This window comes from Erinaceus europaeus, chromosome 8, assembly GCF_950295315.1.
Source record: "Erinaceus europaeus chromosome 8, mEriEur2.1, whole genome shotgun sequence".
NCBI classification, from domain to species: Eukaryota; Metazoa; Chordata; class Mammalia; order Eulipotyphla; family Erinaceidae; genus Erinaceus; species Erinaceus europaeus.
This window is the reverse complement of record NC_080169.1, coordinates 11,028,666-11,047,347: the sequence shown is the minus strand read 5'-3', so window position 1 is coordinate 11,047,347 and position 18,682 is coordinate 11,028,666. Positions and strand designations below refer to the sequence as shown.

At 45.2% G+C, this 18,682-nt stretch overlaps 1 protein-coding gene across 1 annotated transcript; it reads left to right on the top strand.

The window, feature by feature from the left end:
- The first annotated feature begins 2,111 nt into the window (after window positions 1–2,111).
- On the top strand, window positions 2,112–7,500 carry LY6L (lymphocyte antigen 6 family member L). Its single transcript, XM_060195771.1, has 3 exons — window positions 2,112–2,184; window positions 2,271–2,450; window positions 6,961–7,500. Exons 1-3 carry the CDS (start codon window positions 2,112–2,114, stop codon window positions 7,182–7,184), a joined length of 477 nt encoding a protein of 158 aa, XP_060051754.1. The 3' UTR covers window positions 7,185–7,500.
- The last annotated feature ends 11,182 nt before the right edge of the window (window positions 7,501–18,682 follow it).

Sequence of the window (18,682 nt, the reverse complement as noted above, 5' to 3'; positions counted from 1 at the left end):
GGGGCTTGAACCAGGATCCTTACACTGGTCTTTGCGCCATGTGTGCTTAACCCACTGCACTACCACCCGACCCCCTTAAAAATCCTTTTAAAATTTATTCATAATATAAAAACTATCGACAAGACTACAGCATAAGAGGGGTACAATTCCACACAATTCCCAGCACCAGAGTTCCATATCCCCTCCCCTCCTTTGAAAGCTCTTCATCACACAGAAGGGTTTGTTCTCATTTGAGACTTTGTCATTGCAGCTGCAAAATAAACCTGCATTCGCCCACACAGCTGGATGATAAAGGGGGATGGGCAGAGACCCAGATCCTGACTTGAAGGCTGTCCTCTGCTGTTTGTACAGTGAAGTGCAGCCCTAGGAGACTACAGGTCACTCCCAGTCTGTGCTCTGGTATGGCAAGCTTAGTGTTGTTTAAGGTTGTGATTTTTCTTTTTTTTTTTTTAATTGTTTATTTATAAAAAGGAAACACTGACAAAACCATAGGATAAGACGGGTACAACTCCACATAATTCCCACCACCAGAACTCCGTATCCCATCCCCTCCCCTGATAGCTTTCCTGTTCTTTATCCCTCTGGGAATATGGACACAAGGTCATTGTGGGTTGCAGAAGGTGGAAGGTCTGGCTTCTGTAATTGCTTCCCCACTGAACATGGGCATTGGCAGGTCAATCCATATTCCCAGCCTGCCTCTCTCTTTCCCTAGTAGGGCAGGGTTCTGGGGAATCGGAGCTGCAGGACATATTGGTAGGGTTGTCTGTCTAGGGACGTCTGATTGGCATCATGCTAGCATTTGGAACCTGGTGGCTGAATAAGGTTGTGATTTTTTAGCCTAGTTTCCCTTCTTCCTTCTTTGCACTTGTTAGCAAGCATTAAAGGATGTTACCCTCTAGTGTCCGGTCTCCAGGAAGGTATGCACTTTCACTGTACAGACAATTGCCCCCCCCATCTCCCTCCCTCATCCATGGCTTTCAACTCTGTCACCTCCCTCCCCCATGCTCAGATATTGACCCATCCATTTCTGGGGCACATATATATATATATATATATATATATATATATATATATATATATTTTTTTTTTTTTTTTAAACTAGAGCTCTGGCTTATGGTGGTGCAGGGGATTGAACCTGGGACTTTTGGAGCCTCAGGCATGAGAATCTCTTTGCATAACCATTATGCTAGCTACCTCCCTGTTTTTCTGGGGCACTTAAGTCTCAGCCCTATATTTCTGGCCCCTTTTTCCTTTCTCTGGTCTGGCTTGTTAATCATAGTCCCACTCAACTGACTGGGGGTGAGAATGGGTACTGGAATGAAGGTCTGCTGTAACTAAGAAGGTCTCTACACTTCTCCCAGGCCCAGGGGAGTTGGACAGTGATCAGTTGGAGGTCTTGGCATAAAGGGTCTTGGGGCCAGGGCCCATATTTCCCACGGTTCTCTAGAGAAGGGACACATTTGGGGGACCTCCTACCCCTCTCTCTAGATCTCTTCTCATCCACTCATACCCCGAAGCAGACCTCCCCTCCCCCTTCCCTTTTAAATATGGCATTTTCCCAGCTCCCTGCTCTAGGCGCTCCCCTGCCTCTATTCACCTGTTTTCCAGCGCCCCTTCTTCCCCTTTCCCTCCTCGCTCCTGAAGCCTGCCACCACTCCTGTACCTCTAACACCAAGCGCCCAAGGGAGGGAACTCTCTGTCCTGGGTTCCCATAGAGAGAACTCTATCCTCCAAGTCCTGTTAGGTGGAGAGCAGGACACTGCCAGCAGACAGGGTCTGAGGCCAGCAAAGGATAGACCCGTGGGCGAGATTGGTCTCCCCCACCCCCTAGGGAAGCAAGAGAGCCTCCCCCACCTCGGGAGGGTCTGTACTCTGGGCTCACTGGGGAGGCAGAGAGGAGGGGAGACACGTGGGGGTTGGTGTGGTGGGTGGGGAGCAGGAGAGGAGGCGGTGCTGAGGGCGGGGCCTAGAGGGAGGGCCCAGAAGTTTCAGACTGGGGAGGGAGAAGAAGCCACGGGGGCAAGAAGGAGTAGATCAAAGACCCGGCACCCTGAAGCTGAGAGAGCAGGAGTACCCTAAGAAAAAGCTGCTCTGCTTCTCCATTGACAAGCATGGAGGGCCTAGCACCTGTCCTGTGGGCTTTGCTGGTGTCCGCGGAGTTTGCTGGCGGCTACACTGAGCCAGGTGTGCGTGTGCAGGTGGGGTGGGGAGGGTGGGCAGTGGCTGCTGTAGGGCTCCTGGCTTTGGGGGCTCAGCTCTCTTCCGCACAGAAGTTTTCAGGGTTGGGGGGTGCTGCTGGCTCCAGCGGTCTCCACTCCGTGGCTGCCCTACAGGTGGGAACCTAACCTGCTTCCAGTGCTTCAAGGTCACCAGCTTCTCCCAGTGCACCGTCTCGAAGTGCGAGCACTCCGACCACGTCTGTATCTCCAATACCATCGTCTTCACCTACAGTAAGTTCGGGGGTGGGAGCAGGAGGGGCTCCCCACCCCTCTGCACTGTTTTCTTTTTTGGGGGGGCGAGTCTTGAATCTCTTCCCAGGGTGTTTGGGGGGCAGTCTCCAGCCCGTAGTCCTGTCCCCCAGGTTCCAGGGGGAGGTGGCTCGAATTCTGAATTTGGGTGATGTGGTCATTGCCCCTTTGGAAGTTATGGGGTAAGCCATTCGCGGGACAGAACCCTTTTGTCACTGACATTTGGTGGCTCACCTGGCCCATATGAGTGGCAGGTCTTATATATATATTTTTCCCTTTTGTTGCCCTTGTTGTTTTTTTATTGTTGTTGTAGTTATTGTTGTTATTGATGTCGTCGTTGTTAGATAGGACAGAGAGACATGGAGAGAAGAGGGGCAGACAGAGAAGGGGAGAGAAAGACAGACACCTGCAGACCTGCTTCACAGCCTGTGAAGCGACTCCCCTGCAGGTGGGGAGCCGGGGGCTCGAACCGGGATCCTTAATCGGTCCCTGTGCTTTGCGCTTAACCCGCTGCGCTACCGCCGGACTCCCATGGTCTTCTTTTTAAGTCTTAGTAGGCTGGCAAAATAGCTCGTTTGGATGACACACCTGCTTTGCTTTGCCAGGAGCACCACCCAGGTTCAAAGCTGGTCCCCACTCACCACTGTATTGGAGGAAAGCTTACTACTGTGGCTTCTCTCTCTCTCTTGCTGGCTCTCTCTGAAAAAGAAAAGTCTGCTTGGAGTAGAACATAAAGAAAAGAAAAGAAAAAATATGTATATACAAACAAATAACAGGACTTACAGAAGACAAAAACCATGAACTAGTATCATGGAAATATCACTAGCAGAGCACTGGAAATGCTCCAATTAAAATGCTCAGAGAGGGGACAAAGCACCTGGTTGAACTCCTGTTATTATGCTCAAGGATCAGGGGTCAAGTCCCCAGTCCCTATCTGCAGGTGGGGAGCGATTGAAGCAGTGCAGCAGGTAACCCCCCTTTCTGCCTCCATTTCTATCTCCCCCTTCTCTATCAATTTCTCTGTCTCTATCCAATAAATAAACAAATCCTTTAAAAATAAGGACTTCTCTCATTAAAAATGAAATAGGGGTGGGGGAAGACTGCATAATGCTTATTCAAAAGGCTTTCATGCCTAAGACTGTGAAGTCCCAGGAGAAGAGGGAGGCAGAAGAAGAAGAGGAGGAGGAAGAGGGGCAGGAGGAGGAAGAAACCAAGTAAAATGCTTGGAAAGGGATGGCTGAGATAGCTCAGCAAAGAGGGGCAGCATCTACCTTGCCACGTGCAATCCAGATTCAAGCTTTGGGTACACCACACGGGAGTACTACAGAACTGACGGAAAATGTAGTCTCTCCCTGCAAACCAACGCCAAGTGAAATCCCAGTGATGACAAAAAGCAAAACAAACAGCGGCAAATCAGCAGAGCACTGGGGCGGACAGGCCGATTTGTTCCCTAGAATCTGTCATGGCTGGCAGATTCTGCCCGGTGGACCCCAGCTTCCTGGGAGCCTGCCAGCCCCCGAGTGGCTGGCTTATGATTAGTCCCCATGGGGAATTGCTGGAGGAGTTCTGGTTCCTGACTATTCCATAAAAATGTAGGCAGATCCTGGTGCAGGTTGTTGTCACCTGGACAGAAACCCGTGGGGGTGCTGATGAGAAAAGCAGGAGCCTTGGGCTGGGCTGCCCCTCTGTGAAGCCCCTCTGTGGGGTACCTCTCTGGCTCCTCTCCATTGTCCCTTTTCAGGAGGGCTAAAATGACATTTAAAAAATATTTTAAATTTTTTAAATATTTATTTATTCCCTTTTGTTGCCCTTGTTTTATTGTTGTAGTTATTGTTGTTGTTATTGATGTCGTTGTTGTTGGATAGGCAGAGAGAAATGGAGAGAGGAGGGGAAGACAGAGAGGGGGAGAGAAAGATAAACACCTGCAGACCTGCTTCACCACCTGTGAAGCGACTCCCCTGCAGGTGGGGAGCCGGGGGCTTGAACTGGGATCCTTACTCCAGTCCTTGTGCTTTGTGCCACCTAAGCTTAACCCGCTGCACTACTGCCCCACTCCCCAAAAATGACATTTTGAGGCACACTTTACCCCTGCAGAGATGTCCAATTCCTCTCCATGGTGGTCTGACATGCTCCCCCCCTACCATCTCCATGGCAACTGCTTTTCTGTAGAGTTCCTTGTGAGCTTGCCACCCCCCCCCCCCTTTGCTTCTTGAAGTGAAAAAAATTTTCCAAGGTTCAGGCTTTCAGGCTTTGGTAGAGCAGTGTTCCCCTTTCCCACTTTCCCTTAGGTTCTCTTCAATTTGTTTACACTTTTTGGTGGCTGAGGGCAAGGGCACAGTGACCCTACCATGTATGAAGCAGAGTCAGGGAAGGCGCGCTCTATTTAAAAAAGAAAGTCGGAAGTTGGGTAGAGCAGTGGGTTAAGCGCAGTAGCGTGAAGCGCAAGGACCGGGTAAGGATCCTGGTTCCACCACCCCCACCCTCCACCCCCCACCCCGGCTTGGGGAGTCACTTCACAGGTGGTGAAGCAGGTCTGCAGGTGTCTGTCTTTCACTCCACCTCTCTGTCTTCCCCTCCTCTCTCCATTTCTCTGTCCTATCCAACAACGACAACAACAATAATAACTACAACAATAAAAACAATAAGGGCAACAAAAGGGGAAATAAATATTTTAAAAGTTAAAAAAATCTTTTTCTAAAGGGAGGAACATTTCTTTCTTTTTAAATTTTTTATATTTATTTATTTTCCCTTTTGTTGCCTTTGTTGTTTTTTATTGTTGCTGTAGTTATTATTGTTATTGATGTTGTTGTTGTTAGATAGGACAGAGAGAAATGTAGAGAGGAGGGGAAGACAGAGAAGGGGAAAGAAAATAGACACCTGCAGACCAGCTTCACCACCTGTGAAGTGACTCCTCTGCTGGTGGGGAGCTGGGGCTTGAACCAGGATCCTCAGCCAGTCCTTGCACTTTGCGCCACATATGCTTAATTCGCCTGACTCCCTTTTTTTTTTTTTTAAAAAAAAAAAAGAATTTATTTACTCACGAGAAAGATAGAGAAAAAGCCAGATATCACTCTGGTACATGTGCTGCCGGGAATTGAACTTGGGACCTCATTGTCGAGACTCCAGTGCTTTATCCACTGCGTCACCTCCCAGACCATTATTTTTAAACATTTTTTATTAGTGATTTAATAATGATTAACAAGACTGTAAGACAACAGGGGTACAATTCCATACAGTTCCCACCACCAGAGTTCCGTGTCCCATTCCCTCCACTGGAAGCTTCCCTATTCTTTATCCATCTGGGAGTATGGACCAAAGATCTTTATGGGCTACAGAAGGTGGATGGTCTGGCTTCTGTAATTGCTTCTCTGCTGGATATGGGTGTTGGCAGGTCAATCCATACCCCCAGCCTGCTTCTATCTTTCCCTACTGGGATAGGGCTCTGGGGAGGTGGGGCTCCAGGACACATTGGTGAGGTCATCTGCTCAGGGAAGTCAGGATGGAATCATAGCAGGTTCTACAACTAGGTGGCTGAAAAGTGGTAAGATATGAAGCAGGGCAAATTTTTTAACAAACAGGTAGAAATAGAGCAGATGAAATTAGGGGTGTTTGTGTGGGAAGTAGCTAGGAGGTCTATTTTAAGTATGTTCCAAGAGGCCCATGACTTCAGTAGTTTTTGAGGGCAGGTTCTCTTTAGGGTCCTTGCCTTGTGCCTGGAGCTATCCACCCTGAGCACCCATGGGGGCAAGCTGCTCTACTCAAGGGTGGCCTGGGGCTTCCAGAGGAGGCTGACTGCCTCTGTCTTCTCCAGCTGCTGGCAGCTTCCTTCAACTCCTAAGCCACATGTAGCAGTTTGGAAGCATCTGCTGTGCTATCAAGTAACACGACCAATGATACTGTCACATAACACAGTCAAATGGAGCACAACAACCTATAATGCCCCATGGCAAGTATACTCAGTACAGCAGGCACAGCATAGCACCATACAGGATAATAAAAGTGATTCCCACCCATGGTGGTTTGGTCTCAACAATTCTGGTTGTTTTTACAGGGTTGGATTTCCTGTGATGGTTTGTGGCTGTCAGAAATCCAGTTCCCTGCCAGTGGTCCCTTGGCTCTCCCACCCCTCTCTTTGTCCCCCACTCTCCACAGTTTGTTCTGTTGCTATCAGTCCTGCCACTGCACCCTGCTTCAGCCCACTCCCTGACACCCCTGGTTTCCTTAGATGCCCCAGGTGGACCTGATCCTTTGTGACAACAAGAAAGAGGCTCCACCAGGGCCAGCAGTCTTTGCTGGTGACTGTGGGCGGCAACATTCTGCTTATAATGCTTGGTCACGAAGGGTCAAGAAGAAGGGCTTCTCGGGGTCCTTCTAGGGCTTTGATAATGAGGTTTTCTTCTGGTACCTGACCTCTGTCCCTGTACTACTTTCTTATCTCCTCATAGTCCCACCTGAAGCCTCAGGACTATCTGCCATCCTCTCTACTCTGCAGGGACCAGGAGTCAAGCTCTGATTGTGAAGAGTTGTGCACCCAGATGTCCCAACACCAACTCCAAATATGAATGGATTGTAGGAGCTGACATCAAAAGTACAATCATCCGAGCCTGCTGTTCCAAGAGTCTGTGCAACCAGGCACCCACCACCCTAGAGGGACCCTGGGCCCAAAGGCTGCTTCTGCTGCACATGGGCCTTGGCCTCCTCTGGGCCCTGCTGTAAGGCCTCCACCCACAGATCCACACTCTCCCTCCCTCTGCTCTTTCCTGCCAACCCTTTCAGGATACCAAGTGGACCCTTTCTACTTTTCTTTCCTCTGAGGAAAGAGGCTGTCCTTGTGCCTGGACCTGGTCAGGTAGTCCAGAAACTTAACTCCATCCTTTGACAGCTTGGGGTAGTAGGATTTGCCTGCTGGAGGTTCCTAGCCTTGAAAGAACTACTGACACAGTCCAGTTTCCATGACAGGCAGAGTGGGGACATGACCAGACTTTGTGGCCTTCCTCAGGCCCCTCTCATTCTACTGTTCTGGCCACTTCTGTCGGGCAGGGGGTGGGGTTGGCAATGAGACTATGATCTTCACTCCTCTCAGAGACAACCTCATTGCCAGATGCACTCCTTCCTGCTCTTTTCTTTGTTTCTGACCCCAACCCTGCATCTTCACAAGCTTATGGTGGTTCATACTGAGCCAGAGCACCCATGGAACACATGAGGAACATACTGGAGGTACTTGGTGCTCTGGAGATCTTAGTGGATTCAGAAGGACCCTGGTTCTCCTCTGTACCAAAGAGGTTGCCAGAACCGCCTAGTTCTCACAAGGCAGCCTGAATGGGGCCTCTTCTCCCTCAGCTGCAGCTGTGAAGATTTATACTGAATCTAACCCTTCTGATCTGTTACCCTTTCCAGTTTTCCTTTTGTTGGAATGCCATATAGTTGGTATCATCCAATATGCAGTCTCTCTGGACTGGGATATAGTAAGCTTTATCAGACATGGGGAGATTATATTCTTCATTCAGCACATGCCTTTAAAGTCCATGTCTTTTCATGGCTTGCTAGTTCTTTTCTTTCTTTTTTATGTATTTATTTTTTTATTGTTAGCAGGTTCATCCTTGGGGCTCAGTGCTGGCATTATGAATCAACCACTCCCAGAAGCCATTTTTTTCCTTTCTAATTTTTTTATTAGGTAGGAGAGAGAGAGAGAGGAGATAGAGAAATATAGATACCTACAGACCTGCTCTACCCCTTATAAAGCTGACCCCCTGCAGGTGTGGAGTGGGGGCTCGAACCTGGGTCCTTGCACTTGATAACAGGTAAATTTAACCTGTTATCAACCACTACCCAGCCCTGTTTGTTATTCTATTCCTTTTCACTGACAAGTAGCATTCCATTGCCTGTTAGACCACAGCTTAGCATTCCCCTGTTAAAGGACTCTTGGCTACTTCTAGTTTTTGATGGTTACAGATAAAGCTGCTTGATGATTACAAATAAAATTCACATCCATGCTGCAGGTTTTGTGTGGACATGCTCTCAAATCAGTTCAAGAAATATGGGAGTCGGGCGGCAGCACAGCGGGTTAAGCACAGGTGGCACAAAGCGCAAGGACCGGCATAAGGATCCCTGTTCGAGCCCCCGGCTCCCCACTTGCAGGGGAGTCACTTCACAGGTGGTGAAGCAGGTCTGCAGGTGCTTATCTTTCTTTCCACCTCTCTGTCTTCTCCTTCTCTTTCCATTTCTCTCTATCCTATCCAACAACAATGACATCAATAATAAATACAATAATAAAACAACAAGGACAACAAAAGGGAATTAATAAATAAATATTTAAAAAAAGAAATACTTAGGAGTTTGATTGCTGGATCTTGTAGTAGGAGCACCGCATTGTAATAAACTGCTGAACTGTCTTCCCCAGTGGTTACTACCACTCTGCATTTCTTCCAGTGATAAATGAGAATACCTGTTTGCACTTCTGTCAGAAATTGATATTGTCATATTTTTAGAATAAGACCTTGTATTTCTTTGTAAAATCAATTTGTTTATGAGGGGTGGGTGAGAGAAAGACAACCAGAGTATTACTCTGACACATGGTGATGCTAGGTATCGAACTCAGGACCTCATGCTTGAGGGTTCAGTGCAGAGGGTTCACTGTGCCACCTCACAGGCCCCAAGATCTGGGTTTTCAAATATCATAAAATACACGTTTCTCCAAGCTGGGGGTGTAGATCGAACTGCCAACACCCAGGTCCAGTGGAGAAGCAGTTACAGAAGCCAGAACGCTTACCTTCTGCACCCCATTAGCAGTTTTGACCCAGACTCCCAGAGGGGGAGAAATGTTGGAGGAGGATGACCTGAAGGCTCTGAACCCCAACTCCGTCAGGACCTGGAGAGAGAAGTGGAAAAAAATGAAGAATACTTGGAAGTAGTAATAGGTGTAGGTGTGACTTAGAAAAGAAAGGGGCGGGGCAGTAGCTCAGTGGGTTAAGTACACATGGCGGGAAGTGCAAGGACCAGGGTAAGGAACCTGGTTCAAACCCAGGCTCCCACCTGCCGGGGGGCGGGGGGGTGTCACTTCACAGACGGTGAAGAAGTAGGCTTCAGGTGTCTATCTTTCTTTTCCCCTCTGTCATCCCCTCCTCTCAATTTCTCTCTGTCATATCCAACAACAACAGCAATAATAACAGTAACTACAACAATGATAAACAACAAGGGCAACAAAAGGGAAAAAATAGCCTCCAGGAGCAGTGGATTTGTAGTGCAGGCACCAAGCTCCAGCAATAACCCTGGAGGCAAAAAAAAAAAAAAAAAAAAAAAAAAAGGAAGAGAAAACAGGACCATAGAAGAAATGGGCAAAAACATTTATAAATATAGTTATAAAAATAGTCATTTCATATCTGTGACCTTGGGAGAACCAGTGCCATTTCCAATAAAGGGAATGGGGACAGAAATTCTGGTGGTGGGAACCCCAGTTATATATATATTTATTGCTGGGGCTTGGTGCCAGCACTATGAATCCACTACTCCTGGACTCCATTTTTTTTTCTTTTTTTTTATTGGATAGGACAGAGAGAAGTTGAGAGGGCAAGGGAAGACAGAGAAAGATAGACATGTGGTCTGGCAGGTGGTGTAGTGAATGAAGCAATGGACTTTCAAGTGTGAGGTCCCTAGTTCAATCCCCAGCAATACATACACCAGAGTGATGTCTGTTCTTTCTCTCTCTCCTCCTATCTATCTCATGAACAAATAAATAAAACCTTAAAAAAAAAAGAGAGAGAGATAGAAAGACACCTGAAGACCTGCTTACCGCTTGTGAAGTATACCCCCCCCCACTGCAGGTGGGAAGCCAAGGCTTAAGCCAAGATCCTTGACTTTGTAGTATGTGCGCTTAACCCAGTATGCTTACTGCCCTGCCCCATCTTATAATTTTGCAAATCAACATTAAAGCACTAACAAACAATGAAATAGAAAAAAATATCAAAGACAAACAAAAATTACACTTGTTTCTCAAAGGAATCTGAACTTTTTAAGAAGATAGATGATGCCAGGGTCTGGATCAGATAAATGGAGTGCCATGCAGTAGAATTTCAACTAATCAATGGGGAAAGAATGAGGGAAAGACATCACTCTGTAAAAGTCTACAGTCATAATTTCAGGTAACAATGATCAAAAACCATAGAATGCCAAAGAACAACCCAATTGCAAAGAAGACTAAAGCAGAAACAAACCAGTGGGACTACATCAAATTGAAAAGCTTCTGCACATCCAAAGAAACTATTAAACAAACAGAGAGACCCCTCACAGAATGGGAGAAGATCTTCACATGCCAGACATCAGACAAGAAACTAATCACCAAAATATATGAAGAGCTCAGCAAACTTAGCACCAAAAAAGCAAATGACCCCATCCAAAAATGGGCAGAGGATATGAACAAAACATTCACCACCTCAGAGGAGATCCAAAAGGCTAACAAACATATGAAAAACTGCTCTAGGTCACTGATTGTCAGAGAAATGCAAATTAAGACAACACTAAGATACCACCTCACTCCTGTAAGAATGGCATACATCAAAAAGGACAGCAGCAACAAATGCTGGAGAGGTTGTGGGGACAGAGGAACCCTTTTGCATTGCTGGTGGGAATGTAAATTGGTACAGCCTCTGTGGAGAGCAGTCTGGAAAACTCTCAGAAGGCTAGACATGGGCCTTCCATATGATCCAGTAATTCCTCTCCTGGGGTTATACCCTAAGGACTCCATAACACCCAACCAAAAAGAGGTGTGTACTCCTATGTTCATAGCAGCACAATTCATAATAGCTAAAACCTGGAAGCAACCCAGGTGCCCAACAACAGATGAGTGGCTGAGAAAGCTGTGGTATATATACACAATGGAATACTATGCAGCTATCAAGAACAATGAACCCACCTTCTCTGACCCATCTTGGACAGAGATAGAAGGAATTATGTTAAGTGAGCTAAGTCAGAAAGATAAAGATGAGTATGGGATGATCCCACTCATCAATAGAAGTTGAGGAAGAAGATCTGAAAGGGAAACTAAAAGCAGGACCTGACCAAATTATAAGTAGGGCACCAAAGTAAAAACCCTGTGGTGAAGGGTAGACATGCAGCTTCCTGGGACAGTGGGGGGTAGGAGTGGGTGGGAGGGATGGGTCACAGTCTTTTGGTGGTGGGAATGGTGTTTATGTACACTCCTAGTAAAATGTAGTCATATACATCACTAGTTAATTAATACGAGAGGGGGAAAATTAATTGTATGTCTTGAAGTTTTTCAAAACACAAACTGAATCTTTTTAATATATAGGCTGTGTATTTGATATGCAGACTCTCTCAAAAGCCTAGACCAAGTAGATCAGAAGCAACCAATAGCACAGCTATATACAAGATACTGGGTACTGTACAGCAAACCCTAACAAAAGGACTTTTCAAAGTTAACCCAATTACCAATGTGATGATAACATTAACTATCCATTGTCTTTTTGAACCCTAAGACAGCAGGAACCTCACATCTCCACTATAGAGCCTCTACTTCCCCCAGTCCTGGAACCATTGGATAGGGCCCACCTTCCCGTATGCCTCTCCCAATCCATATCAAATAATATTGCATCTGCCGATCACAACCTAACCAACACAACGATTGCCACCTCAACATGCTTCACTTCAGACTGTGTCCAGAGACTTCACGTGTGGAATGACACCCTTCAACTTCATTACTCGGGTGAGACCTTTCCTTTCATACTATACTCTAATTTCATCTCAGGTGGTTCACTTTCTAACAAAGTCCCAAAACCTAGATATACACCAGTTTCTGTGAGAGAGAGCTTATGTTCACACGTATCCGTAAACTACTGCAAAATATATGCCTAAAAGCAGAAGTGCACTAGAGTTTGCAGTGAGTACCCCCCTAACATTTCCTCTCCACTATTTCAAGCTTTGGGTCCATGATTGCTCAACAATTTGTTTGGCTTCGTATGTTAACTCTCTTTTCAGCCACCAGGTTCCAGATGTCATCAGGATGCCGGCCAGGCTTCCCTAGACTGAAGACCCCACCAATATGTCCTGGAGCTCCACTTCCCCAGAGACCCACCCTATTAGGGAAAGAGAGAGGCAGACTGGGAGTATGGACTGACCAGTCAACGCCCATGTTCAGCGGGAAAGCAATTACAGAAGCCAGACCTTCTACCTTCTGCAACCCACAATGACCCTGGGTCCATGCTCCCAGAGGGATAGAGAATGGGAAAGCTATCAGGGGAGGGGGTGGGAAATGGAGATTGGGTGGTGGGAATTGTATGGAATTGTACCCCTCCTACCCTATGGTTTTGTTAATTAATCCTTTCTTAAATAAAAAAAATAAAAAAATAAAAAAGAATGCCAAAGAACATGGGAAATAGAACATTTGCCTAGTTTCAAGGTATGTCTCCTAAGAAAGTTATCAAATATGATGGGGGTGACAAAGGACCTAGTGGGGGTTATATTGTTACATGAAAACTGGGAAATGTTATGCATGTACAAACTATTGTATTTACTGCCGAATGTAAAACATTAACTCCCCAATAAAGAAATTAAAAAAAAACAACGATGTGGGCAAATGGAAACTTTAAAGTGGAAAAACCTAGGCAGCATCCTTAAGTGGTCATCAAAACCACTATAACCTAAGGCTGGACATGACTGTTTACTGACACATTGAGTAGATCACAATGATGTATCTGATCTTTTTGTCAAAATGCTATAGTTGAATTTAGTTATGAGTAAACAAGTCCACGTGAGAAAAAAGAAAAAAAAAAACCTATAGAGCAGTTGGTCATTCTTTGAAAGAATCAAGGCCATGAGAATGTGTGACAGAGCCTGTCCCAGATGAAAGTGACTCAGGAGGCAGATCAACTGGGATGCTGGATTTCAGGTTGGATGGAGGACAGAAGGGGAGGGCAACTGGTGAAATCAGAAACTCATCCTAGATTGGGCAGTACAATGCTGCTAGTTTCGGCGCTGTGATTTTTGGTCCTTATACTGGAGATATGTGTGGTGTTAAATTTTGGGGAACCTCTGTAGATGCAGACATATAGTAATTAAAAAACAAAAGACTTTGGGAGCGGCTTGGGGTGGGTTTAAGACAAATGGCAGGTTTATTATATAGCTGAACAGCGGTACAGAACGGCATTATTTAGGTGCAGCAAGATAGGCAAAGGTGCAGAGACAGGCTAGTCATTAAGGCCATAGAGAAGAGTCTTTTAAGCTAAATTTACCAGATCTCGGCTACGCGTGTTCAGTCTCCTGGAAAAGGCAGCCGGGCGAGTGCTGAGGAGCAGAGCAGGCAAGAGAGCACAGCAGGAAAAGAGAGTGATTTCCGCCAGCTTTGCACTTAAATCACTTGGTTTACTTAAATCTGACGTCAGCTGTATGCTAATTATGTTCATCAGCCTCATCCCAATGCTAATTTCATCCCAAATCAGATTCACGTGCTGTGTCACAACACAGGCAGACAACTTGGTGAGGTGTCCTTACGTATATCTTGGGGAGATGTGACAAGTCCCTTACATTGGCATTTGCTCAGTAAGGTGCTAAAAACTGTTAAGAGAAAAAAGAAAAAAAGAAAAAGAAAATTGGGAGAAACTTCTAAATTTACTAAAATTCTAAATTTATTTTAGAATAGTAAATAATGAGTACTAACAGGTAATAAAAATGATTCTGCGGGGGGTTGGGCGGTAGCACAGCGGGTTAAGCGCACGTAGCACAAAGCACAAGGACCGAATTAAAGATCCAGGTTCCCGGTTCCAACCCCCAGCTCCCTATCTGCAGGGGAGTCTCTTCACAGGCGGTGAAGCAGGTCTGCAGGTGTTTGTCTTTCTCTCCCCCTCTCTGTCTTCCCCTCCTCTCTCCATTTCTTCTGTCCTATCCAACCACGAATGACATCATCAACAACAACAACAACCATAATAACCACAACAAGGCTACAACAACAAGGGCAACAAAAGGGGGAAAAAAATGGTCTCCAGGAGCAATAGATTCATGGTGCAGGCACCGAGCCCCAGCAATAACCTTGGAGGCAAAAAAAAAAAAAGATTCTGCTTGCATTTAAAAAAAATTATAACTGAATTTATTTACAAAAGAAAAGTTTAAATCATGAGCCTCTCAATGGAGTACCCACCTTTCATATAAATACAGAAGGATATAAAATTTTCACCCTTCAAGCATCGTAACATTTTGAAAAGTGGCATTTTCTTTTTAAATTTTTTTTAATTTTATTGTTAATTTTTAAAATTATCTTTATTTACTTGGTAGAGATAGCCAGAAACTGAGATGGAGGTGAATAGAGGGAGAGAGACAGAGAGACACCGGCAGCACTACTTCACCACTTGTGATGTTTTTCCTCCTGCAGGTGGGGTTGGGCGCTTGAACCTGTGTTCTTGCACATCATATGTGTGCTCACCAGGTGTTCCACTACCCAGTTCCAGAAGTGACATGTTCTTCATTCACCTGGTCTAGGTATTTAAAAGTGGCTAAGAGACCCTCCCCTTTAGAGATTCTATTACTTTGATTTAAAACTTTTTACATGGGCAAAGACTATTTCTCTTTTTTTGTTGTAATTTATAATTTAGATATATCTACAGTAAAGACTGGGGTTCTGGGGCTTGAACCTAGGCAGTGCGTATTGCAACACATATACCCTATCTGCTGAGCCCTATTAAAAGATCTTTCATATTGCATGAAAAGTGACTTCTCTTTGAGACCCACAAAAAGGGATGTATGTCTGCAGGGTTCTCATGCCTCCCTCCACATCCTTTCTCCATGACACTTCTTTTTTTAATTATTATTATTTATAAAAAGGAAACACTGACAAAACCATAGGATAAGAGGGGTACAACTCCACAAAATTCCCACCACCAGATCTCCATATCCCATCCGCTTTCCTAGTCTTTATCCCTCTGGGAGTATGGACCCAAGGTCATTGTGGGATGCAGAAGGTGGAAGGTCTGGCTTCTGTAATTCTATAATGGATTTTACTTTTTTTTTCTCCTTAATATTGTCATCAGGATCTTTGCTTGTTAATAACATCTAAACTTGAAGTCTGGGGAGATAGCTTAATGTTTATGTAAAAAACTTTCATGCCTGAGGTTCTAAGGCTTAAGGTTGAATCCTCAGTTCTCCAGCATAAGTCTGAGCTGAGCAGTGCTCTGGTCTCACTCTGATATACATATATATATATATATATATATATATATATATATATATATATTTTTTTTTTTTTTTTTTACCAAAGCCTTGCTCAGCCCTGCTTCATGGTGAGGCAGGAAATTCAGAGCTTCAGGTAGGAGAGTCTCTTTGCATCAGCATTATGATATCTACCCCTACTCATCTCACTCTCTCTGTATCTTTCTTTCTGTATCTCCAGCTTTCATTACTAAACAGCAATAAAATTAAAAAAAAAAGAAAGAAAAGAAAAGGCATCTATCTTTCCCTGAATCTGTCCTTTATGACTACATACACCTTAACTCCAACTTAGACCCACACTGTAGGTCTACCCTCTGTTTCCTCCTAGCCCCTCAAGTCCATTGAAGCCTTTGGGGTCTGAATCCCAAGGATCCTCATCTGACCCACCTTCCCCTTCCCTCAAACCTGAACTGGCCCCCAACTGGAGAACTGAATTAACCCTGCTCTTGGGAAGGCTCCCTGAGAACCTTAGGTTGGAACCTGAGAATCAGGGAGGAGGAGGGCAGTGAGTCACTGCCCTGGGGGCAGACACCTGTTTCCCATCCTGTGAGTCTGTCCCTCTATCCACTTAATGCATTTTTCCCTTTTCTTTCTTTCCACCAAGGTTATCACTGGGGGTTGGGGGTTTGGTGCCTACATGCCAATCCACCAGTCTCAGCAGCCATTGTTCCTTTTTCTTAATTTACATTATTTTATAGGACAGATAGCAATTTAGAGGGGAAAGGAAGATAGAAAGAGAGACACCTGCAGACTTGCTTGTGAAGCTTCCCTCCTGCAGGTGGGAAATGAGGGCTCAAACTCAAATCCAGACACAAGAGTCCAGGTGCTGGACTTGATATAGTAGAAGAGGTGTGTGTGTGTGGGGGGGTTAGAGCTATATGGACCCACAGATGATTGGGAGAGAAGTCCCAAAGCCCATGGGTCCCTAAATAGTACAGCTCAAAGGCAGAGATGACAGAGGACACAGTTCACACAGCGATTCCAGACCTCAGACTGTGACTTTGTAGAAATAATTAAACCCCATGCACTGGCACATAGGAACTCAACTGAAACTTGAACAAGAGCTTCCAGGACTTTGATTCTGTTCCAAATGTTCAGATGTTATCTGTTCTCTCAAGAGTCATCTTTACCTCATATCTCAGAACCACATTCTCTCTCTCTCTCTCATTAATATTTTTTATTTTAATGAGAGATACAGAGGGGAAGATACAGAAAGAAACCAGAGCACTGCACCAGTTTGTTAGTTTATTGATTTATTACCAGAGCACTGCTCAGCTCTGGCATAAGCAAGCTCCAGTGCTATGGTCTGTCTCTCTCTGTCCCTCTCTGCTGGAAAGAGAAAGTGTTCTGTTGCCGTAAAATCACGCATGCGCAAGGTCCTGGCTGTGCTTGTGACTTCTGGGTACAGGCAGCTGGAGATTGAAAGTTGTGAGGATCCAGGTGGTGGCACACCAGGTTGAGCATGATGTACACAACTGGTGTGTGCATTACAGTGTGCAAGGACTGGGTTTGAGCCCTTGGTACCCACCTGCAGGGGGAAAGCTTTGCAGTGTTGCAAGTGTCTCTCTCTCTCTCTCCCTCTATATCTCCCCCTACCCTTTCAATTTCTGGCTGTCTTTATCCAATAAATAAAAGTAGTTAAGAATAAATATTTAAAAAAGAGATTGAAACTTGTAGTGGGTTCAACTGGTAGAGCTTGTTGAGAGCCAAATCTTCCCAGATGAACTTCACTTGCGGCATTCTCATAATGGATGCTCCTACAGCCTCTGAGCTTGAAAGTGTGAAGTCTCTAGTTCAGTTCCCAGCATTGTATGTTGCCAGAGTGATGTGCTGGTTCGTTCTCTCTTTCTCTCTCTCTCGTTAATAAATTTAAAAAAGAGAGAGAGAAAGACTCCTTTCTGCAAATAGCCTTTGCAATATGCAAAACACCAGTTCTAACTATGCCTGGGACCATCACTGAAATTCTATCAGTCATAGTAATATACCCATGGCTTCCTCCCTCTAATTAGAGCCTAGAGCACTCAAACCAAAAATGATCAGGAAGGAAGGAAATTAAAAAAAAAAACCTTAAAAATATTTTTATTTATTTATTGGCTAGAGACAGCCAGAAATCGAGAGGGAAGGGGGTGATAGAGAGGGAGAGAGACAAAGAGATACCTGCAATACTGCTTCACTGCTCACAAAGCTTTCCCCTTGCAGGTGGGGACTGGGGACTCGAATCTGGGTCCTTGATCATTGTAATATGTGCACTCAACCAGGTGTGCCACCGCCCTGCTCCTGAAGGAAATTTTTTACAGACAGCACCTAGAGACTCTTAGAAACATACTCCCATTACCCATTTGAACTACTATGAGGACAGTGGCCTGACTTGAGGTTCAGATCTGTAACCACTATAGCTTTGTCTTCCATCTGTACTCCTGTGAAAGATTCAGACTAAAGAAGCCACAGGTCAGTACTGGAACACAGTTGAGGGATGAGCTATAAGGTGAAGCATCTGAGAACATCCTGACCATGGAACTAGTTTACATGAGAGCATGATTGCTGACTTCTTGCTCTAGCCCCCAATTGGACATCAGAGCCCTTAAGGAACCTTGCATCTATAGTAATCTGTGCGCTTAGCCAGGTGCACCACGGCCTGGCCCTATCATCTGTAGCACCCTCTAGTACTAACCTCTTCGCTCTTTGAGGCCTTGGTTTCTACACCATGTCAGCTCTAGAATAATGGATTAGACTAAGAACAGAATTCCAGTAATCTAAAAGATGAAGAGGGGTGGAGATAGGCAGCATAATGGTTATGTTCAAGTGACTCATGCCCAAGGCTCCAAAGCAACAGGTTCAATCTTTTGCAACACTATCATAAGCCAGTGATGAGCAGGGTTCTGGCATAAAGAAAAATAATAATAAAAAAGATGCAGAGGCGTTGTTATATATTAAAGCAATAGACACTACATCATCTTGGTCTAATAACTCAGAATTATAATATGCAATATAGAATCATGTAAAAT

Coding starts and splice junctions, on each gene's coding strand:
- LY6L (XM_060195771.1), top strand. CDS start 2,112: ATGGAGGGCCTAGCACCTGTCCTGTGGGCTTTGCTGGTGTCCGCGGAG. Junction 2,185..2,270: donor TGGCGGCTACACTGAGCCAG/GTGTGCGTGTGC, acceptor TCTTCCGCACAG/AAGTTTTCAGGGTTGGGGGG. Junction 2,451..6,960: donor TACCATCGTCTTCACCTACA/GTAAGTTCGGGG, acceptor TCTACTCTGCAG/GGACCAGGAGTCAAGCTCTG.